Below are 24,886 nucleotides of genomic sequence, written 5' to 3'. Positions count from 1 at the left end.
TCGCTTCCCTGTGCCAAAGCGAGAAAGCTCCAAGTGTTAAAGTGTTTTGGTTTTATTTCTTGCACAAGAACTGGCATCGGTGGCATCGAACTGTTTCCTTCAGATGCAATTCTCTTTAGTTCATAGCAAATTGAACTGCTGGGCATGCTGCGGTTGCTGTGTAGAACTGGCTGTGTTAATTCATATTGGGATACAAATATCGGTCTATTTCAAACACTGAGCTGGTAGAAACCAGCTTCCTGCAACCTCAGTTCTTTCTAATCTGAATACCTTGTATTTTGTATTGTAAGCAATTTGAGATTACTAACCTGAGATTTCTTTAACGGTTTTAAAGATTTCCAACTTCTTTGGATCCAAAGGAAGTGTTTTTGTATACGTATCGCTAGAAAAAAACAGAACAATTCTGTTTTTGATTCTGATTGAACAGAAGACCTGCCTCAAACTCGGTCCTGCCCCACATGAGGCACCCAGCAATGACTTACCCTGAAAATGATACTTTCAGAAATGAGAGGTGGCCGTTGATGGTGGTGCAGTTTATGAAATTGTGGATATTGGATGCGTTGACAGCGAGGACATCTTTGAGTTCGCCTATTCCAATCCCACTGCATGCTGGTAAAAAGGAAACAACAAAGTGTTAGGCCACAAAAAGAGTATCACTCTAGAAGCCTGGCCCCACCCCGTACAGTTCAGCAACCATTTTTGAAGAAGGAGGAGGAAGAGTTGCTTCATGTGTAGGAGTGGGGAAACCAACCCGGTTCACCAGATTAGCGTCCACAGCTCATGCGGAGGAGTGGGGAATCAAACCCAGTTCTCCAGATTAGAGTCCACCGCTCCAAACCACCGCTCATAACCACTACACCGCGCTGGCTCTTTTAGTGACTTGAGCATACACATGAGGCTCATATAAAGCTAGAGGAAACTGCAAACTAGTCTTTATCAAAGTATTGTATCCACCGACACTTTTGAAAATAAGCCTGCAAAGGCTGACTGGTTGGCCATGGTTCAATAAGGCTATCTAAGGTGGAATTCAAATGTCACAACAAACTCTAAGTATGCAAAGGTTTATCAGCATGGTGCTTAGGCACCATTTAGTTGGTGCGCTCTTGTGTACCCCTCATTCATCCCACATTGGCTAGAGCACAGAACATGGATTCCTCACAGTGATGAGTCTGTGGGCACTTTTAAAATTTCAAGAAATAGTAGTGGGCGCCACCACAAAATGGCTGCCCTAGGAGGTGGGACCAATCACACAAGGTTGGGAGGTCTGAGGTAAAGCATCCTGCTGTGATGGAGGTAGCTGTTTCTGAATTTGTCTCTTGCAGACACAAAGGTGATGCTTCTGGACTTTTCTGAAACACCTCCTGCGCTAGTGAGGTGAAGAAAGCCAGGGTTAGATATTTGCTTTGGGGAAGAAATGCTCTGCTGGGGGTGGGGGGTGGGAACAAGTAGGTGCTAGGAAACATGTTGGGGACTACCAGTGTATAGCCTGATTGAACATTTCCTAGGCTGATCAAGCTCCAATTTACTATGACTTCTGAATGCAAGCAAATTGAAAAACAAGAATAGTTGGTTCTTATATGCAGACTTTCTCTACCTTTTCAGGAGAATCAAATCGGCTTACAATCGCTTTCCCTTCCTCTCCTCACAACAGACACCTTGTGAGGTAGGTGGGGCTGAGAGAGTTCAGAGAGAGCTGTGACTAGCCTGAGATCACCCAGCTGGCTTCATGTGTAGGAGTGGGGAAACCAACCTGGTTCTCCAGATTAGAGTCCGCCGCTCATATGGAGGAGCGAGGAATCAAACTCGGTTCTCCAGAGTAGAATGCACTGCTCTTAACCACTACAGCACACTGGCTCTCCAATGTGCCCCCTTCCCCTGAAACACAAGCTAGGGAGATTCTAAACCTCTTTCAGATCCAGGTTTAGAATCCCACCTTGTAGGGCAAAAAACAATTTGCTCAGGCACTTGCGTTTGGATATCATGGTAAACAGGAGCTTGTTTGACCAAGCTACGTGCACTAGAGAAAAAGGGGAGTGAAGGATGTATGCAAGTACAGCAAACAAGCTGTGTTCGTGCCCAGTGCCAACAAATCTCTGTTCAGAACTTCTCATGGTATCGGAACGCACCCAAAGGCTCACTTCTTCATTACTCCTATTGGCTTTGCCACAGTTGATATTAAAACCTCTGCGTTCACCACCGTTGCACAAAATTATGGTATAATTTTCATACCTTTACTACACAGGCCATCACATTTTTTACATTTTCGAATGCCATCTTGCTCTACCTCGGTAGAGTTCACAGGACACGAGCGATCACATGAGCCATGGTCCGTTACCAAGTAGTTATCTGGAATAGACAGGAAGGCATTCAAATTAGGAGAAGTATTTTGGTTACATATTGATGAATGTAACTTGCCTTTCCAATAAAATGGACAATGTATGAAAAGACTCTTCCTATATATAATAAGACACTCCAAAAAAAGAATTACATTAACCAGAAAAAGCAATTAAACTAGCTTGACCCTCTACCCCAGGAGTTCTAATGGATGGGGTAGCAGGTGCTTCCTGATATTTATTTGAAGTATCTTCTTGCATATTGAGTGCCAGATGTAAAAATAAAAAACGTATGTTTTCCATATACTCCCCCCTAACAAAAGTGTCCTGAACGCTTACAAGCAGACACTTTTTTCCTCCCCTGAATTAAAATTGGAGGCACACTCAAAACCAGGACATCTAGGAGTATTCACTCATGCAAAGGTATCATGGGCTCCAACTGCGGGTAAATCTTTGGCATTTCTGGATTGGGAGCGAATGAATCATTCAGTCACACCAGATGCAAAGACATAGCAGAAAAACTCACACACCCCACTAGCGCTGATTTTAAGAATGTAAAGTGAGGAGTACTAAATCATGAACACACACTAAGCAGCACCTTCCGTAGTTGGGAACTCTGTGCTCCAATGGTCCTATGATAATACTACTGACTGTGGCACAATGTTTGGGAAGTATTGCTCTGGATTGAAAAGCTGAGGTCACGAGAATCCCTCCAGGAGACACAGATTCCAAGTATTTTGAAGAACCCCAGATCAGGAAGACCCTTGGTCTATACTCACTAGGCATCACTTAGCAAAACTGATCAGACTTACGTGGACACTTCTTTACGCAGGTTGCGCCAAAGCTGTATTTTCCATCTGGATTGGTCTTCATCTGATAATCATAAGCATCATATTTTTGCAAAGGTGGGCAAGAATCCTTGCAGGTTGCATCATCCAAAAAATTGCGACATGCCTGTCAACAAACACCGCGGCAACAGTAAAAAAAGGATTATCCCATATACTTTCTGGTAACAGGCAACAGCAACCACACAACTTCATCAAATCAAAATCAAACTTGTGAAACATTCACTACACCAAAGTTTTAGAATACTGGATTCCAGGGACTTGTGACCCAAGAATACATCATTATATAATAATTTACATCATAGAGTCAGCCTCAATAATACTGTAACATGGATCACCATAATTCCTATTTTACAGAAAGCAAAGTATGTCTAATGGCTCTTATAGTCATGTAAATATGGTTAGGATCAGATTCCCAAGTCCAAGTTTAATAGTCCATCAGCCAGATCACACGAGCTCTTGGGTCAGAGCTAAATGTTATGGTACACTAGTGGCTTCCATAAAAATGGCAGCTGTGTGTCCAGTTATTTGGTTCCCTCTGTAACATCTAGGATAACGTACTTGTGCCCTAAAGGTACAATGTATATTTTCCTGCTCTGCTACATACTGTGCATTCCCAAGATTCGGCGTACGGGAATGGCGGGGAGAAGGAGCAGGCGAGCTGCCTCCTAAAGCCATTCACTGTGTGCCAAAAAAACCAAAAACCTGTTCGCAGATTTTTTTTTGGTTAAACGGGGTCTTTTGCCCCATAGAGAACAGCGAGGCTGCGCCTGCTAAAAAGCAGGCGCAGCAACATGTTCTCGGGGCTGGCGTAATAGGGCGAAAGGGGAGAGGAAGCTGCCCACTGGCGGCTCCTCCCCCTGCCTCCCCAGGAACGCCCTCCCACACCAGCAATGCTAGTCTCCGCCGTGGTCTGTGCCACGGGGAGACTGCGCCAGCAGAGGAGCGCTGCGCAGCTCCGCGGCGCTCAGCCACTGACGGAACTGCCCTCGCTGTCAGCGTAAGTGCGTCTTGTGCTGTGATTAGACGCACTTATGCTGGTGGCGAGGTCACACTGCCTCCTAAGGGGATTTGGCTCCCTCCCTCAGGAATGCACGGATAATGTGCAAAACATATTCAATTTATTAATCTGTGAAAAAATAAAAGTATTTCAAAGAAGTACTTTGTACTTCTTTGGAACTACTTTGTACTTCTTGGGTCAGAGCTAAAAGTTATGGTACACTAGTGGCTTCCATAAAAATGGCAGCTGTGTGTCCAGTTCTTTAGTTCCCTCTGTAACACCTAAGACAACTTACTTGTGACCTAAAGTTACAATGTATATTTTCTGGCCTAATCATAATGTGTAAAAGATATTCAATTGATTAATCTGGAAAAAAGGTAAAAGTTATTTCAAAGAAGTACTTTGTAAGTAGAGGCCTTGCATAATCAAGTATTAAGTAGTATTATGGTTCCCAGGTGACCAACTTGAGCTTACTGGCGGTGCAATCCTATACAGGGTTACTCCAGTCTGATCAATGGGCTTAGACTGGAGTAATTTTGCATAATTTCACTGTGGTTTATTCTGAATAGAAGCCGGGCTTCTTTTCCACCTCTCAAGCAAAATTGCCAGATGTTATCCTATGTTCCTTTTCGTTACTGGTCTGCTAGCAAAGTCTCTCTATGTATGCAGTCTTGCTATTTGTCAGCTGCAATAAGTGGGAGGGAAATCAAGAGTAGGATGGGGAAATGCCTAGGGTGAACCCAGGCTACTCCTCCTTGCTCCTGGCTAAGGAGAGTTACTCCTCCTCGTCTACTTGCTTCTCCGAATTCTTGAACGTATTAACTCTAAAACAAAATAAATCTTTAACAGATCCCTCTCTTCTCTTCTGCCAAGTGACTGCCTTTTAAATCCCTCCTAGGAGATGCTGTAGTCTGTGAAGCACATTCCTGCTTAGTCATCAGCAGAGGGGAGGGGGAAAAAACAAAGGAATGAGGGAGGGTGCCAGTGAAGCACCATCAATAGCGGGATGCTGCACGAGATGCAAAGTTTTCTGTTGCTCTGTATGTCTGTGGTTGTACCAGTGAGATTGACTTCTGAGTCACTAGCTTTCTTTCGATCTGCTTTTCAAAGGAGCAATTAAAGCTATACCATTATTATGTTAAAAATATAAGTTTTTGATAAACTGGGAAAGGCAGAATGAAAAGCTACAGTGAAATCAAGCAGGAAAGACTTAAATGAAACCGTCCGCATTAAAAACCACTCTTAACCATGGAATACAGGGGTGTCGAACACAACTGTTACAAGGGCTGGATATGACATAAATTTCATTTGGTCGGGCTGGGCCATGCCTTGCCAGCCCAGATTGAGAGTGGCGGGGGGAGGTGGCAGCCTTGGCTGGATCGCGGGCCAGCTCAAGGGGCCAGATCCAGCCCGCAGGCCTTATGATAATAAATAAACAAATTTATTTGCAGCTAGTATGCCAGATAAAACAGGTAAAACAGAAACTGACCACACAAAGTATATGTTTACAACCAAGGCCAACAAAAATTTGTGATCACCCCATTTTACATTTCCACAGATCAAGGGAGTTCTTTGAGGTGACGTACCTTCATTGCTGTGGCCTGGGTGGTAATTGGTGAGTTATCTCCAAGCAAAAACACCCTCATCACTAGCACCCATTTCCCATTGCGGGCCTTATGTTTGACATGGGTTCAGTGGTAGAGCATCCGCTTGATATGCAGAAGGTCCCAGGTTCAATCTCTGGCATCTCCAGTTAAAGGAACCAGGCAAGTAGGTGATGTGAAACACCTCTGCCTGAGACCCTGGAGAGTCGCTGCTGGTCTGAGTAGACAATACTGACTTTGACGGACTGAGGGTCTGATTCAGTATAAGGCAGCTCCATGTGTTCCTGTGACACCCCTGGTGTACTTCATCACCCAACGTGAAGGTCCCGTGGTTCTCGGCATAGCCTGTTTCGGTAGTCCCTCCTCCTTCCTGTTTCACTAGCAGAAAATCTGGCTGGATCCAGCCCACTGGAGCTCTGCCTGAACCCTTTTTGCATTGGACTGTATCATACAGACAGAATCTTATGTGGGGTTCTGTGCCCTTACCAAGCAGTCGCGGTCTCCAGGACCTGTACATCCTGCTGCACATTGAGTATGGCAACAGTCACTGGGCTCCCTCCCTTTGCACCGTCTAGAGCACTGTGGCGCACAGATGGTCCGAGTTACTGGAAAAGAAAGATTCCAAGAATTAAATGTAACACTGCTGCAATGTCAAATACATTTTTTACAGTATTACTTTTCTAACATGTAGAAAACACAACCATCAAGAATAAACAAACACTGGTCCAAAAACTCACTGAGCAGGTATCGGCTCTTAAAAATGTATTTATTTATTCAACTATCACACACTGTTTGAGGATATCATACAAATTGCTTCTGTCCTTCAGTTAAGTGGGGGGTATAAATTGCTTCTGTCATTCAATTATGTTAAATGTGGGGTATAAATTTGTTTTAAAAACAAAGAGAGGAGAGATAATGTGGGAATGTACAGTGTGTGTGTGTGTGTGGTGTCAAGTCACAGCTGACTTATGGCGACCCCGTAGGGTTTTCAAGGTAAGAGACATTCAGAGGTGGTTTGCCATTGCCTGCCTCTACATGGGCTGAGAGAGTTCAGAGAGAACTGTGACTAGCCAAAGGTCACCCAGTAGGCTTCATGTGGAGGAGTGGGGAAACGAACACGGATCTCTGGATTAAAATCGACCGCTCTTAATCACTACACTACTCTGGCTCTCATCTATGCAGTAAGACCGAGTATAGTATAGTAAGACTGAGTTTAAAGTGATTAAGAGAGATGCACTGAACCTCATCTTATGGGAGGGTAAATACTAAGGGTCGGTGATCTAACTCTGCTTTAGGCAGCTTCACTTGTTCACTAGTGGTGCCTGTGCAGTCCACTGCATATTCTTAGTAAGGTGGGGGGGGGGGGAATCAAATACATATGTAGAGTCATCTCAATTCTCAAAACATCAGTCAAAATATATGGAATCAACCCTGGCGATCAATGGGATAACAGATGTCGCAGCCAGATAACCCTCACATATGGACAATCAAGAGCCAGCATGGAGTAGAGGTTAGGAGTGGTAGTCATCTTGTTTGGGGGCTTCCTAGAGGCACCTGGTTGGCCACTGTGTGAACAAACTGCTGGACTTGATGGGCCTTGGTCTGATCCAGCACGGCCTTTCTTATGTTCTTATGACTCTAATCTGGAGAACCAGGTTTGATTCCCCACTCCTCCACATGAGCGGTGGACTCTAACCTGGTGAACCGGGTTGGTTTCCCCACTCCTACACATGAAGCCAGCTGGGTGACCTTGGGCTAGTCACAGCTCTCTCTGAACTCTCTCAGCCCCACCGACCTCGCAAGGTATCTGTTGCAGGGAGGGCAAGGGGATTGTAAGAGAAAAGCAGAGTATAAAGCTCCCTTGGATCTATTCTAACTGAACCAGCATGGTATAGTGGTTAAGAGTGGCGGTTTGGAGTGGTAGACTCTGATCTGGAGAACGGGGTTTGATTCCCCACTCCTCCACATGAGTGGCCGACTCTAATCTGGAGAAACGGGTTGGTTTCCCCACTCCTACACGTGAAGCCAGCTGGGTGATCTTGGGTTAGTCACAGCTCTCTTAGAGCTCTCTCAGCCCCACCCACCTCATAGGGTGTCTATTGTGGGAGGGGAAGGGAAGGAGACTGTAAGCCAGTTTGATTCCTCCTTAAGTGGTAGAGAAAGTCAGCATATAAAAACCAACTCTTCTTCTTCTCTGACAAGGCTGTGCATTTGAAACCACAGCTGGTAGCCAATCCAGGTTAAATAAGAATCCTAGTTATCTTCGACCATAGTTAAGGTAAATGCCTCTGTAACCCTTAAACATAGTTAAAGTGGGAGGAGGATTTGCTCCAACAAGACAAATTGCTGCAGTAAGGGAATTTGCAGCCCATTCCCAATATTTTAAGAGGAACATTAGGCCCATTTCAGTCTAGGGTTACCAGGTCTCCTGCTGGCAGCCCCCAACGCCAGCTACCGCTTGGTATGCTGAAGGGGGAAATGCAAAAATCACCACAGTGTCAAACACAGTGACATCATGCTGCTCTAGGATGCCACAGAAACTAGTTTCTACTGAATCCCAGAGCAGCATGTTGTCACTTCCCAGTTTGTCCTGGAAATGATGTCACACCATCGATGTAACAGCGCCCCCCCCCCCCGCTCATGTCCACACCCTCCTATCTCCTGCCTGGTGTAAGCCGCTGGCTAGCAACCCTACTCCAGTCCCACTGATTATGTCATAGCAGGGTCTATGTGTCTGGCTCCAAGCGGAAGCTAATACTGCAAGGATTTAAAACCCATCACATCAAACAAACCATGTATGGCCACTGAGGTATAAAAAACCCAAGTGGAATATGTCAAGTTAATCTCCTGCTGTCATGTCGTGCCTCGAATCTCTCATTAAAGTTCCCAACAGGCGTATTTTAACACAAGCAAAGCAGTATATATACTTACATTTTTGGCAATTGTCTGGTCCAGGACCCCAACAAGCTCCTGAACAACTGGAATGACATCGGGGGCCTATGAAAGTGGGGAAAAACATTAATAAATGTCTCTTCAGTAACAAATTGTTTTACAGCTTTTTTTGGTGGCGGGGGGTGGGGAGGGGAGAATCAACCAGAAAGAATAAGGAAACAGATCCTTCCAGACTGGAACTGGGGGGCTCAAATATCTGAACTAAGGGTGAAGTCGAAAAACACAACCCATTGCCAAAACGTTTGGTCTGGCCTCCAGAAGACATCACATCATGAAAACATAAACACATGAAGCTGCCTTCTACTGAATCAGACCCTTGGTCCATCAAAGTCAGTATTGTCTACTCAGACCAGCAGTGGCTCTCCAGGGTCTCAGGCAGAGGTCTTTCACATCACCTACTTGCCTAGTCCCTTTAACTGGAGTTACCGGGGATTGAACCTGGGACCTTCTGCATAACAAGCAGAGGCTCTACCATTGAGCCGCAGCTCCTCCCCCTCATAACTCACAGGTACTCTCAGGTGGTAGTGGAAGGTGCTAGCACATTGAGGAATCCCTGCCAATCACAAGTAGATAGCACTAGGCTTGATGGGTAATGTGTGAAACAGTTTCTTGTTTATTTCTATTTTTACAAACATATAATTTAAGTCCTCAAGAACCTTTCTGGTATACAATGATGGGAAAAACTTCACCTGTTTAATTTCTGCACGCCGGACTGCTTTTAAAGGCACAGGAGTGAGGGTGGTAGAAATGTAGCATATAAATCAATTCTGGCGTGTACTGCCCAAATGCATGTCTGAACAAATCTTTTTCTCACGAAAAAGCATGCTTCTCGAGAGAAAGACACACGTCTATTTTTGCTGTTTTTGGCCCTCTAAGGCAACTAGTCGGCCACTGTGTGAGAAAGGATGCTGACCTAGATGCAAGGGCTTATCCAGCAAGGCTCTTCTTATGTCCTTTTATTGGTGTTATTATTGCAGAGCATCATTGATGTATATGGTGCTTTTCGCTATGATTTATTTGTCTGCCTACCTTGCTGAGATTCAAGGTGGATTACATAGTGTAAATCACGTACAATCGACAGGAATGGGTCATCCAATGAACAATACAATATGGCTTTAATGGACAAATTTTCCCTTTGTCCATCTCCAATTTACATCTGCAGCGGTTACCACAAACAGGCATGCACAGGAGTCTTAGAAGAACCCGTCAAGGGCGCAAGCTAGCTGACAGCCCTGAAATTTCCACTTGCTGCACAGTACCCAAATCCACATCTTGGGGGCAAACTCCTGGCAACTTTGCCAAAGGACTTGTAGATAAGCTGGGCTTCGAGGGAACGCAGCGAATGGCACCAGGTGTGCATTTAAGAAGACAGCTCCATGCATAGGGGGAATGAATGGAGTTCATTTCACCAACAGAAAGAGATCTTCAGACATCTGAGGCTGATTGAGTTGGAGAAGAAGAGATTGTTGGCAGGGAAAAGAGGGAGCAAGGCTGGGGAGAACAGTAAAGGGCTAAAAAAAGGATTTTGTTCTGGATATGTTGGGGGATCAGTGCACCATCCTGAGCTCTTTGGGGCAATCATGGCTATAAGTGACAGAAACGAATAAACACCCCATCCCCCAGGGATCCTACTCCCACCCACCAAAGCAGTTAAAAAAGTTGATAATTGGCTTTTAAAAAAGCATGGAAAATCCTAATCACAGATCTTTTGTATCATGTCCAGTTCAGTACTTAATATAGGGAACAACAGAAAGAGATATCAAACATAAAGCCATTTTCACGTGTCTTAAGGAAGAAACTTTTGCCTAACATGGATTTGATGTGCTGGCTGCTTTTCATCCAGCGTACAGACAGAATCCCGGCCAGATGGGCAATTTCTTATGCATGCCTGCCACTAATTGCAAGGAATTGATAAAATAAAGTTTTGAGCAATAATAAAAAACCAGGGCAATAGCAATTTCAACAGTTTCAACACATTTATTCTCTCCATAGGCTAATTTGTATCTTCAGTTTTTTGACAATGGTTGCCAAAAGCATGGCTATTTTTTTTTTTTAGAAACAGAACTAAACATGGAGACTTACAGTTAAAAAAAATTATGAGGGTGAAGAAATAAAGGGATATATGAAGCTGCTCTGAAATTCTCCCACCCCCTTCAATGAACTAGAAAAATGTCTCATGAAAGTATGTTTACTCAAATAATTAAGCTTTGACGTTAATCTCATTTTAGGCTTAGTTTTCACAAAATCCACGTAACAGAGTATTTTCACACCTCGGTTTGTCTTTTGATCGTGCTTGGATTATTCAAAGAAAAATGAGGGCTACTTTTAGTGATTCAGATTGTACTGAGACAGCTACAGGGTTGATATTATGGCTCCACGATAATCTGGAACTGCACACCTAGGCTCCCTACAGATAAGATCTTTTCTGCAGCTTCCGCTGTTGGATAGGAGGGCTGTTTGCCATCAAGAGTAGATGTGGCAGAAAGTGCACACGTTTCTTGAGAGTTGCCCCTTACAATATACATGTTTGCAGAGACATGCTGTCTCCTCATTGGTCATTTATGCATGGTCACTTAAATCTCCTTTATTCCCCGTTTCAGCCAGGGTCAAAGTAACCCGGGTTGGGGAAAACTGTATGCATTGGCTGGAATGATCAGGGACGAAACTGTGTGCTGATGGAGGCAGGAATACAGAAAAGCAGTCTCCCAAGTTCAAATCAAGTCCCACTCCTTTAAATGCTGCTCTGTAATTGTCTGACTTTGCAGTACTCACCCTGAGAGAAGATTTCCTTCCCCCCCCCCCGACCCAACTTCAGCATAAGAACAAAAAACAGAGCAATCTGAAAGGGGGGGGGAATGCAACCCTGGTTTTTAAAAAGCCTTTCTTTTGCTCAGAAAGAGCTCCGAGGTAGCAGGAAGCACTTGAATCCCTGCCTCTTTACACACTGCTTCGTGATTGGCTGTGAGAGAAGCCAATCTTCTATGCTTCCCCTGTTTGGCTATCTGCGTGTTGCCTTGAAGAGGGGTTTGGAAAAGGGTGGGGCGAAGCTCAACCCGAGAACAGAGTATGCACGCTCAGTGACTCTGGAATGAGCCAGGATGGTTTAATTCGGGCCAGAAGAGGAATGGTAAAAGCCGGGTTCGTTTTGCGTTGAAACAACGTTGAGCTTCCAAGGAATGAGGTAACATGCATACTGAAAAAAATGATCCTGGCTGAAACAAGGAATAAAGGAGGGTAAAGCGACCATGCATACATGACCATTGTTTTCATTGGGAAACTAGTTAACACAGTTCTGTTTCATCAGGAGATTGGGTTTGGTTGAATTCATGTGTGACAGGGTTGGGTTTTATGCAGTTGTTTTCCTATGTAAATCATTGTTCAGATTTTATATTATACTATTTTATACTGCTGTCAGCCAGATCAAAAAGGCAGCATATTTTAACAATAATATAGAACAATAATAATAATATTTTCAAGGGAGGGAATGGGGAAGAGCCTGCTAGCTTGCTGGCAGCAGCTGAATAACATATTCGTAGCTATAAGCAAAACAAAATAATCTAGTGAATATAAAATATACACTGCTTATGTGGTACGGCTCTCATTTAAGCAATGGATTTGTATTCCAGCGGGCTGACCCTCGGTTGGATCCAGCGCAAGGACTGCACAAGGATCCTGGCTTTCCCCTCCTTCAGCAGTTCTGTCTTACCCCAGGAAAGCTTATTCCCACAGTCATGGGACTCGCTTGGAGTAATATCCACTTGGGTTGGGAAACTGCAACAGGGAGGAAGGAGGGGAAGAAGTCACTCCCTTCCTTCCTCTTCTATTAGAGGAGCTCCATTCACAGAAGAGGCAGGAGGGAACAATTCTGCCTCCCTTTTCCTCCCTAATGCAGCCAGGAGGACCCACAGCCCTCTGTACCTTGTGCTAATGGATCATGGGATCCAACCCAATACTTCCAGAGGCTCGCACATAATCGTAAATGATTTTATTCAATGCATACTTACAAGTGCTATTGTCCGTTCCTGTTCTCTGAAAGGATGCAAGGTCTACAGAAACTCCTTCAGGTACAATGTCGCCCCACTGAATAGTTTCCATGTTGCACAGATAAGGATTATTGTTGAAATCTACTCCTCCCTGTAGAATTTCTACCAACAGAAGTTTTTTAAAAAGTTATTAAGAAATGAAGTGGCTTGTTTCCTAGCAAAAAAAAATTAAATAGGCAAGATCTGATTGATAGTTTCTAATCAGATCATCCTTCCCAAATACTCTTTAAGAGCAATACCATCCACCAATCCATGCTGACTGGGGAGTGGAAGACAATTCATGTCAGCACAGATTAGTGGATGGTATTGCTCTTTAAGAGTAGTTGGGAAGGATGATATGATTAGAATTGAAGAAGCACGGCTTACTAAATAAGTACTACGCAATATATACAGAGAGGTAGTTAATTCTGCGGAAAAAACCTGAGGGCCACGGAACCCAAGAGTTCTCTGCTGAGGATTTCCCAACATTGTTTAAAAGTCTAATAGCAGCCCCAACGCAAAATCACTCCACGGTGCTGTGGAAAGGGGTTAAACCCTTTCCTGCTGGGCTCTTTTCCTGATCTCAGTCCCCTCTGACCAGTTGTTTTTCCTGCGGGGAAAAACAAAAAGGCCTCTCCCCTGATCTGAATTATCTATCCCAGATAATTATTCTTGCTGGGATCCACAGGGCACTAGGAAAATGAGGCAGAAAAATAACCGTTCCTGTGCTGAAGATGTATTAAAAGGACTCACCCCCTGGAAACTGTCACAATAGGCAACAGCCTTTGAGCACTCTAATGTGCTATACAAATAAAAATAATCTATAGGTTAGCATCAGACGTATAAGAATAAATGTTATCACTTGAGGACTGAAATCTCTGCATACAGTTCAGATCTCTTGATCCTCCTATATCCCATTTACCAGAAATGGAGAGTTGAGCACTAAGCACTGCTTAATTCCAGATTTTCAAGAGGAATGACTGCTGAGGCCCACACTCTGCTGTAAGTTCAAGGACCAAAAACACTTGCGAGCTCTTCAAGTCTCACCTGTCAAATTTCTCATTGGCAGCTCTTCCAGTCCTCGTTCATGGTTATGATTTAGCAAAACTGCCAGTGCAGAACCTTGATGTAAGGGGTTTCCTCGGATTATCCGGAGATTCTCCAGTGGAATACTTTTCACTGTGTTCATTGCTATCAGCACGTAGCCACCCACCTCTTGTATGCTCTGGTCAAAGAGAAGGACGAAACAGGGATATCTGATGTCAAACATTTTTCTTTCAGACTGTGTTTTGTTGTTATTTTTGCTGTCAAGTCACAGCTGACTTAGGGCCACCCCGTAGGGTTTCCAAGGCTAGAGACCTTGGGAGGTATACTGTTTCCTTCCCTTTTGTCAGCGGTATTTTTTTTAGTTTATTAACTATTATTTCATTAACAGCTAAAGGTTCAAATAATGTCATTATATCCTGGCACACTTGATGGGAGTGTCCACTTTTTGAATTTACACGATAAGCTCTACCTATTTTCACCCAATCAAAATAATCGCAATTATACCTGAAAAGATACTCTTAAGGTATCCAAACAGGTCAATACTCTCCTCATTTTCTTTAATTCCACATAATTTCAATGAAGATCTCCTAAATTTATCATCTATTTCTTCTACCTTGTCTTCCAACTCTAAGACCTTATCATTGTTCCAATGAGAAAGAGTGTCATTAATAGTGCACCTAGAGTCCAGGGTCTCTACTTTCGACTTTAACTGGTTTAAAATTCATTGTTGGTCCTTAACCTTGTGGGGATTCTTAAGTATCTGTTCCTTTTTTGTAAATTTGTTTCTAGACACTTAACCAAGAACTTCAGTTTCTTATCAAAAGTTTCCATTAGTGCAACTTCAAAATTCTTAAATTCACTCACAAACAGCTCCCAAATATCCACCAGAGAACAGGGAACATCTGTAGGTGAGAAGCTGGCTTCAGGTGAACATAAGAAAGGCCATGCTGTATCAGAATAAGGTCCATCAAGTCCAGCAGTCTGTTCACATAGTGGCCAATCAGGTTCCTCTAAAAAGCCCACAAACAAGACGACTGCAGCAGCATTGTCCTGCCTGTGTTCCACAGCACCTAAGATAATAGGCCTGCCCCTCTGATCCTGGACAGAATAGGTATGCATTGTGACTAGTATCCATTTCGACTAGTAGCCATGGATAGTCCTTGCCTCCATGAACATGTCCACTCCCCTCTTAAAGCCTTCCAAGTTGGCAGCCATCACTACATCCTGGGGCAGGTGGTTCCACAATTTAACTATGCATTGTGTGAAGAGATACGGTACTTCCTTTTATCTGTTTTGAATCTCTCACCATTAATTTTTTTTTTAGGCATCTTGAAATTTCCTGGCTATGTTCTCCTACCAATGATACTTAACAAGCTATTTCTTCTCAGTTATCAGCTAAAGAGCCTACTTATCTTAACGCTCAATTAAATAGTTGCAAGAAAAAGTCACAAATTTGGCTATCAGCTTGCCTAACCTTTCTTGAGAAAATTTAACAGAAAACTGGCAGAAGGGATGCCCTTCTGGCGGAGTTGCTGAAGCGCAGGCGCAAGTCAGGCGACGCAGGCTCGAAATGCGGTTCTAACAACTGCTGCAGTCTCAGTCTCCCTCCCCTGACCTTATTGTCTCAAATTGGGGGGTAGTAGTCTTATTTTTCAGGAATAGGACAAACTACTAACCTGACCTTGCCTGACCTTGCCCCCAAAGTAACATTCCTAAACATTTCCCGTTTTCTTAGAATACTTGCCCCGTAAAGATGTAGCTATTACTTTGGTTAGTGCACTGCACTCAGTACTTACCCAGCGTTGGACAGATGGAAGGCATCCAACCACAGCGGCTTGGTATTTTGTGCTTGGAGACTGGGGAAAACCTTGGCTGTCAAATACAGCTTTTAAGGCGTAAATTCAAAGCCATCCATGTTAAGTGAAGTTTACTTAATATACCTACTTGAAGTTTGCTTAAGGAACTTAACAACATTTTCTTTGCTGTGGGCAAATCTCAAGTCATGTGATCTCCTGCAAAATAGTTTGGTCTTTTATTTTGTTTCTTGAGAGACCTTGGCTCCTTAATTGTCTTGAGCGTGAGTCAAACTTTTTGCATATTTGAATTTTATGATACCTTCTGTTTTGGGATCTAAAATTCCATTCCCATTTTTTGTTATAAAATCAAAGTTAAAACATAAACGATGGAGGGTCTTGCGGCATCTTGAGGTTTAACACGTTTACTGTGACTATGACTTCTATAAGCAAAGCCCGGCTTCATAAGATAGAGTTTTGCTTATAAAAGTTTAAGCCACAACAAATGTGTTATTCTTTAAGGTGCTATAGAACTCTGCCAAGTATTTCAATGCAGCTGAAACAGAGAACATGCAGCCCAGATCAAATTAAAAGCGGGAGGGAATTTATAAAGTATAATAAGGTTGTTTATGCATGGGTACTTTCACTCACATTCACCCCCAGTCTGTCTTGGTTGTTCCTTGCAGTTATGCATGAGTTTTCCATCCATTAGAGATGACCTCACTGCCAGACCTCATAATGTCCGGACCTTCCCGTTCCTCTGTTAACCCGATTCTTCCCTCTCCCCTGAGCTCAGCCCAGGTGAAATCCCCATGCATAATGCAAAGCACGGGACACCCAAGCTTGGTTTCTGTCACAGAAAGCATGCAGCCCATTACAAAGCAGCATGTAAAGAGGCAGGGATTCAAATGCTTCCCGCTTCCTATTTCCTCTGAGCTGTTTCTGAGAAGAAGAAAGGCTGTTTAAAAACAAGGTTTAGATTCCCCCCCTTCATTTCAGATTGCTCCATTTTTTTCTTCTTCTTCACAAATTCACACAAGGTTGGAAGAGACCACAAGGGCAATCCAGTCCAACCCCCTGCCATGCAGGATCCCACAATCAAAGAACTCCCGACAGATGGCCATCCAACCTCTGCTTAAAGACCTCCAAAGACAGGGACTCCACCCCCCCAAGGCAGCGTATTCCACTGTTGAACAGCCCTTACCGTCAGAAAGTTCTTCCTAATGTTTAGGTGGAATCGCTTTTCTCTTAGTTTAAATCCATTACTCCGTGTCCTAGTCTTTGAAGCAACCGAGAACAAGCTAGTTCCCTCATTAACATGGTATCCCTTAAAATATTTAAATATGGCTATCATGTCACCCTTTAACCTTCTCTTCTTCAGACTAAACAAACCCAGCTCCTTAAGTCTCTCCTCATAGGGCATAGATTCCAGACCTTTGACCATTCTGGTTGCTCTCTTCTGGAAACACTCCAACTTATCAACGTCCTTCTTAAATTGTGGAGCCCGAAAATTAAAATGCTATTTTATGCAGCAATTGGGTTCTTTTTTTTGGGGGGGGGGATTTTCTCTCACAGTAAGCACTACAAAGTAAGCCCATTACAAAGCAGCATTTCAAGGGGCGGGGACTTGATTTGAGCTAGGAGACTGCTGGTGTGTAGTTTCCCAACAGGAAAGTGTGGGCCCAGCGAGTAACGAACCTCAGGTAAAACTCCCATGCATAAATGACCTAAGTAACAGTGGGGTATATCCGAGCCTCCACAGACTTTGCAGAGAAGGACTTCCCTTCCCTGCTTCTTCCTCCTGCTGTAGCCCACAGAGCCTCCCCCTTTTATTCCTAGGGGTCATCAGATGCTCAGGAAACAGCATAGAGGGTATAGTGTGTGTGTGTGTGTGTGTGTGTGTGTGTGTGTGTGTGTGTGTGGTCTGCTACAGAAGAGCAGAATAGGCAGAAATCACTGCCCCAACAGCACAAATGGAAATGCACTGGAGGAACTGCATGGTTGGATACGTGTCAATATTTACAACATCTAAATCTGTGTTTCTTTTTCATTATTTGCCTATCTTTACTAAGGTCAGTATGTCACAGATAGAGGGAGCAATCCTAAGCAGAATCACGGTTAGGTTTATTCAGTGGGGCTTACTCCCAGGAACATGTTGTTAAGAAGAAGCAGCGCTGGTTTTTATACCCTATTTTTCTCTACTTTTAAGGAGTCTCCAACTGGCTTACAATCGCCTTTCCTTCCTCTCCCCACAACAGACACCTTGTGGGGGTATGTGGGGCTGAGACAGCTCAGAGAGAACTGACTAGCTCAAAGTCACTCAGCAGGTTTCATGTGGAGGAATGGGGAATCAGACCCGGTTCCCCAGATTGAAGAACACTGCTCTGCACTGCATTGAAAATGGCAGAGAATAGCGGAGAAATCCTGTCTACCTAGAATTCTTTTTAAGGTACTGCTGAAAAATAAATGGAGGAGGCCAACCCTTGTAAATATTCACAAATATTATTTTGCTTCCCCATTGCATATTTATGGTGAGGTGGATGAAACAAGATTAATTTATCACATTTGATATTTTATGCACAAGAAGATATTAATATTGCCTTAGGAAATCTCTCTTGGCTGTATAGTGAAAAAGGAAACCGGAAGGTTTAACGTTATTGTTGCCCCAATAATTAAGTTGTGAAATAGGTAGATATATTATGGTGCCATCCTAAGAAGATGGGTACCCAAGGCTGGGTGGAAGAGATATAATATAGTTGAGAAATATATATTGTTATTTTAAGGAGCTAAATCAGAATTAAAAACATTAAAAATGATAAAACATGGCACAATGGCATCTCATAAGGTTGATAGACTTCAACCATACGCATTTCGGCCCACAGGCCTTCCTCAATGGTCAATTAAATGCACATACAAGTATTTACAAATATGTCAACATATACAGATAACTATATTCTAGCCCAGGTATGCGTGTAGGGTGTATAATAAATTTCAAATTATAAAGCCCTCTAGTTGGAGTGCCTGCAGTACAACATTAAGACTTGGCAGGGGGCACTGGGGAGGAATGGGACATGAGGCTTTGGTCTCCCACAAGCCTCATCTTGCTTGACAAAAAGATCCACAAGAGAACTATTTGCTGACCAAGGTATGGATTGGTGTTTCCAGACGTAGCAATGAGCATTCCTCTTCTCATCTTCACCCGAACTAGAACAACACGAGTAATCCTACTAACCTTCAAGAAAGTGAGGTTGTGAAAATGATCCATATAGGTGATCTCTAGATTGCTGAGCACAATCTCACAGCCCTCGTACATCCTCCTCAGAGTCTTGTAATGTTCTTCATCGTTGGCAAGCTGGGTCAGCTTGTTGCTGGTTCCTTGGCAGACTGCAGAGAGAAGACGAAAAGCAATTCGTGAGACCACTGCATACAAAGCGGCAAAAACGTCCTCACTGAGAACCCAACAAAAATGCCAACATTATGTCTTTTCGTTTAAAAGGTGCTTCCTCAGAATTTCAACTCAATAGAGACGAACAATTATCATTTCTTCTGACTGAAGACATGGAACAGCGAAAGGTGCAAGCTACTGCTTGTGATCTGAAGTGTGGATTTAGGAGCCATTACAAACAGAATATCAACCTTAAGACAACACAATTGTGTTGGTGAAGCAAATGCTTAACTGCAAGTATCACATCTGAATCACAAACTTTGCCCTCAGCTGGGAAACTTGCTCCCTTTTTCTTGCACTGCTTCCAGAATTAGCAAACTAAAACTGTGGGACGTAGGAAGGGACCTTCTTTTTGCCTGAACTTAGATCTGCTAGGGTTCATATACCAATAATCAATCACTATAAAATTCCAAATGCCTCATACACCTTTGGTTGGAAAAACCAAACATGCATCTTAAACTGCATTTTCAGCGGCAAAAGACAAATAAGTCCACATGGAGAACAATTATACAGGCTACAAGTTGAATAATGGAAAAAAATAGTATGTGTCTTACATTCTGTTATTAACTACCGAGCAAATGAAGAGTGCTTAAAAAAGAACATAGTTATTTTTAACATGAAGAAGAAAAAACAGCATTCTGCTATATGAAAGGAAGATTGTACAAGGCCTGTCCAACTCTTCAAAGCATTTATTCTATATATTAAAAAAGGACAAATAACCAGTTGTGTCTAGGCTACCTTAATCTAGCTAAAAATAGCCAGTGTTCCTTTCCATGCTATATAGGAAGTTGCACTGCGTCAATTGCCAGGTTCTACAGCTGGCAATTTTCCTATCATGATTTGGCAATTGCTGGAAGCACAGATAATAGGCAGTGCAGATTGAGAACCTAGTATCCTGCCTTAGTGACCAGGTACTCAAGAGTGAGGACGTGGAGCAGGTACTGGAACTTTAGAGCAGAAGTGGCGCAACTCCTTCACAAATGTCAGAAAAAGCTCTGAATTGGAACAAAAATATTTTCATGAGGGGAGAGAGCCAGTGTGGTGTAGCGGTGAAGAGTGGGGAACTCTAATCTGGAGAACCGGGTTGGTTTCCCCACTCCTACACATGAAGCCAGCTGGGTGACCTTGGGCTAGTCACAGTTCTCTCTGAACTCTCTCAGCCTCACCTACCTCACAAGGTGCCTGCTGTGGGGAGAGGAAGGGAAGGAGATTGTAAGCTGGGTTGATTCTCCTTAAAAGGGAGAGAAAGTTGGCATATAAAAAACAACTCTTCTTCTTATCTGATGGTTTTTATTTCCCCAGGCAACAGGAGAGGTTTGGACAGAGGCAAGCCATCTGGTAGCCCCCCTCTGTTACCATTCCCACCTCTACACCCCTGCTTGACCACTTCTTTTGGCTATATTTCCTCCCCATCTGCCCTGCCTTACAGCAGGCACAAGAAAAGTGTTTCCCCTAGCACATTCAAAAGTCTTGATAATGGAATAGCTCAGGAAACTAGGACCCATGGGTACGGAAAACCAGAAAGCCCTCTTAGAGATGGCGCAGTGATTGGCAGATAGGACAAAACCTGAATGCACAAATGCCAGTTGAAATTGTTTAGAAAGTCTTTCAGTGGCCAGCAGAGGCAGTTGCTGCAACCAGCATGGGCAGGGTGTGCACACTATGAAAAGCGAACATATATTAGGGACGGGCAGGCATATGTGCTGTTTCGGTAGTTCCATCAGTTTAAGCAGTGCTTTGCAGAACTTCATAAGCAAAATGTAAGCAGGTTCCAATCTCCAAAGAGCTTTTAATCTAAAAGTCACATATGGTTTGAAACACTGTCTCTGTCCCGCCCACCCAAAAAGACACACCTATATATACCCTGAACAATTGTATATCTTACTAACAGAGCTCTGATGACAAGAAATGACTGCCTGTTAAGCAACTTTTAGATAACTTCCAAATGCTGCTGATACCTTACTGAAAGAAATGGTAAAGAAATCAGAACAAAAAATCTGAGTCACAACACAGGGGAGGGTTATGCTAAGAGAATCTTGCATGTTACAGCAAGTATAACAGTTTCACAGTTGCTCCTACTAAGTACATTAAATCTCAAATATAATACCGTGACAGAAGGTTACATTTCAGAACTTTCCTAGCTTCAACATATGTACTGTATTTAACTAATAGTTGCTTTGGGGGATTTTTTTTTAATGTATCCCAAAAGGAAGAGATTGTTAGCCTGTACCAATCTCTCATATTGTATTAAGCATGTAAACTGCATTTAAGACTATAGGATTGTATCTGCAATTCACCCCAAGAACCCCACTGGACCTTTTCTGTATTTATCTTGATTGCCTTACTGTAGCAGATGGTAATAATTATGCTGTACATAAATTTTCAGAAAGAACACAAGAACAGGGAAGACTAAGTTTTCAAGAAATCAAAGGAATTAAGTAACAATCAAGAAATTATTACCGAGTTACCACTTTGCTAAATTTGCCTTGTGGCTTACTATGCTTAGGGCATAATCCTAATCAGATCTCTCAGACAGTAAGTGAAGAAGGCAGCTGAATAGGAGGCAAAAAGACTTCTAGGTAAATATGTTTGGACTTGCTATCTTAAATTCTACTTTTTCCTCCGGAATTATCAGCTGGGCCAATAAGAGGTGCCATTGCCCAAATTACAAAACCGCCCAATGTACGTGCCCTTTGAGGAGTGGTTAAAACGCTTAGGGCTGTTTAGCTTGGAAAGAAGGCGGTTAAGGGAAGACATGATAGAAGTCTATAAAATTATGCACAGTGTGGAGAGAGTGGACAGGGCGAAGCTTGTCTCCCTCTCTCATAAGAGGGGAGTGGACATGTTCATGGAGGAGAGGAGTATTTGTGGCTACTAGTAAAAATGGATACTAGTCATGATGCATACCTATTCTCTCCCGGAGCAGATGAGCATGCCTATTATGTTAGGTGCATTGGGACACAGGCAGAAGAATGCTGCTGCAGTCATCTTCCTAGAGGTACCCGGCTGGCCAATGTGTGAACAGACTGCTGGACTTGATGGACCTTAGTCTGATCCAGCAGGGCTTTTCTTATGTTCTTACATAATCTCCTTGCAGAATACAATGGTGCAAGATGTATTTAACACCCCTTCTACTGCAGTCAATGGAATTAGAAGGGTGTAATTGGGCTAGTTCACAGTTCTCTCCGAAGAAGTCTCTCGGCCCACGCAGAGGCAGGCAGCGGCAAACCACCTCTTGAATGTCTCTTGCCTTGAAAACCCTACAGAGTTGCTGCAAGCCAGCTGTGAGTTGACAGCACTTTCCACCACCAATTCTGCATAGGGCGGCACAAATAGTTACCTTGGGCTGTTCGCCCTAAGCCATCTCGCAGCACTGTTGCAGGGTTAACAACAGGGAAAGGGAGAAACCCGCATGCTTCTCTGAGAAAGGGCGGGATAAAAATGTACAAGAGAGATTAGATGTCATTCCACTGGCATTACCCTGTCAGTATGTAGGTTTCCTGTTTCCAAACACATGGCCTCGGGTGATCTTGCTCAACTTTGCTAAATGTGATCATATGGTATTTGCACGCAGGACAGGGCTCTCTGGATTATGGCCCTAAATGCTGGGAAAACCTAGAAAACGTATCAGTTTTGGCCTTCCAGAGGTGAGTAAGTTTTAGAAGATTTTTATATGCCGATTTCTCTACCTTTTAAGGAGAATCAAACCGGCTTACAGACTCCTTCCCTTCCTCTCCCCACAACAGACACCTTATGAGGTAGGTGAGGCTGAAAGAGCTCTAAGAGAGCTGTGACTAGCCCAAGGTCACCCAGCTGGCTTCATGTGGACGAGAGGAGAAGCAAACCCAGTTCTCCAGATTAGAGTCCACCACTCATGTAGAAGAGTGAGGAATCAAACCCGGTTCTCCAGATTAGAGTCCACCGCTCTTAACCACTACACCACACTGGCTCTGTCGATATTTCTATTTTAAGTATCTCTATGCTGCCCTTCTGGCTGACAACTTGTCTCCATGGCGGCTTGCAATAAGAGAGGACTGAAATACAGTAAATATAATATATATAACAAGAGTCACTGGAAAAGACAATCATGCTAGGAAAAGTTGAAGGCAGAAGGAAAAGAGGAAGACCCAACAAGAGATGGATTGACTCTATAAAGAAAGCCACGGCCCTCAATTTGCAAGATCTGAGCAAGGCTGTTAAGGATAGGACACTTTGGAGGACATTGATTCATAGGGTGGCCATGAGCTGGAAATGACTTGATGGCACTTACACACACACACAATAAGGTTAAAAAGTGTAATGAAAGCATTTGGAGGGAGACAACAGTTTGAGATTTCCACCCGCAGCTCTTTAAAGAGATGTTCTCTTGTTCCCCCCACAGCTCTTTAAAGGTTCTGCAATGGCTCTGATGAAAATAGCCCCTGCTTTCAAACTGCACTATCTAGCAACCAAGGGCCAGCTAGCACCAGATGTTCGTCCCTAAAGGCTCTTCTTCACCCAGAAAACAGCTCTTCCTGAATGTTGAAGACAATGACGAAGGTATTGGAGTTGAGGAGGGAAACCCATGTAAAATATTGTATCCCCTTTTTACATGCTTCACTGTTTATTCTCCTGCCAACTGTAGAGGACCTTTGGTGATAGGCGAGATGAGATGATGTGGTGTTAATCTATTGTTTTTTATTGCTCCTTGCTGGCTTTTGCTGATCTTACCATTTTTATTCACGCTTTTAGCTTTACCCCTGTTTTACTGTTGCCTTTGATTTTAGCAGCTGCTAGAAACTGGTTAGCCATTTCATGCTAATTTTTGTTTTGAACAAATTAAAATCACACAGCCAATTTGAAAGCTACTGCTGTTCCAATCTGGCTCTGTTTTCATATTGGTTCTATTTTAGGACCACATAGTAGAAATATATTAAGACATCATCCTGGGTTCTAAAGTGCTGTCTCCTCTTATATTGTCTTGGAAGATGTGGAAAATTTAGTCTTGGCATTCTGCTATTTTAACAGCTATTACTAAATCAGGGAACAAGAACAAATAGAACTGGGAAGATTAAGTGCACACAGAAAATTCAGAAGATGAAAGGTAATATAAAGAAAGGTAATATAAATTTTTAAACCAGAAACAACTTTTATCTTATATAGTAATAAGGAAATGCAATATTCATGTGCTGAACACAGTATCTAGGAACTGTATGAATACCTAGTCACCTGGTGTTGTGAGCAACATAGCTTGCCAAAAAAAATTACCTTCAACATATCTGGCCTCAGAGATTTAGTCTGTAATAAGTAGTAGATTTGGATTAAATTGAGGCACACTTGAGCTTATATTACTTTTTAAATTGTATGTAATTTGTTTTTTGTTTTTAGTGTTTTTGTATGTTGATAATTTTAAATAAAATATTTTAAAAAACATAACTGGCCTCCAAAGCTCAAAAAAGGACCCTTTATTTCTCCTCCCAAAGAAAGCTTTCCCTGTAAATCACTAAAGAAATTAGATACTTTTAGGATGGTCATACCTCAAAGTCAAAATGGCCTCTTTGCTAAAGAGAGCTGAAAAAATAAGAGGCAAAGGAGCTGGACAGAAACTGGAGGAGGGCAGCAGCCCATGCTGGACTGGCACTGCAAATCTCTCCACATACATGGGCTCTCCTTCCTTGGAGGCTTTTAAGCAGAAGCTAGATGGGCATCTGTCAGCAATGCTGATTTTGTGAACTTAGGCAGATCGTGAAAGGGAGGGCAGGAAGGGTTGCGTCAATGTCTGACTCTCGTGGCCCTTTCTTGCATGCCCAGGGTAATGCCAATTGCCACTTTGGGGTCAGGAAGCAATTTTACTCCAGGCCAGATT

The 24,886-nt window shown here is 43.1% G+C and overlaps 1 protein-coding gene across 1 annotated transcript in view; it reads right to left on the bottom strand.

The window, feature by feature from the left end:
• EGFR (epidermal growth factor receptor) overlaps positions 1-24,886 on the bottom strand; it is a 199,133-nt gene that overhangs the window by 51,724 nt on the left and 122,523 nt on the right. The window contains exons 2-10 of the mRNA XM_056857997.1: positions 18,829-18,980; positions 13,804-13,981; positions 12,785-12,879; positions 8,714-8,813; positions 6,269-6,387; positions 3,146-3,287; positions 2,230-2,346; positions 483-609; positions 309-382 (exon numbers count right to left, since the gene is read on the bottom strand). Coding sequence (XP_056713975.1) covers positions 309-382; positions 483-609; positions 2,230-2,346; positions 3,146-3,287; positions 6,269-6,387; positions 8,714-8,813; positions 12,785-12,879; positions 13,804-13,981; positions 18,829-18,909 — 1,033 coding nt within the window. The 5' untranslated portion in view covers positions 18,910-18,980. The remainder of the gene's footprint in view (positions 1-308; positions 383-482; positions 610-2,229; positions 2,347-3,145; positions 3,288-6,268; positions 6,388-8,713; positions 8,814-12,784; positions 12,880-13,803; positions 13,982-18,828; positions 18,981-24,886) is intronic.

This window comes from Euleptes europaea, chromosome 11, assembly GCF_029931775.1.
Source record: "Euleptes europaea isolate rEulEur1 chromosome 11, rEulEur1.hap1, whole genome shotgun sequence".
NCBI lineage: Eukaryota > Metazoa > Chordata > Lepidosauria > Squamata > Sphaerodactylidae > Euleptes > Euleptes europaea.
Note: the sequence above shows the minus strand (reverse complement) of the source record. Positions and strands in the feature narration are given on the sequence as shown.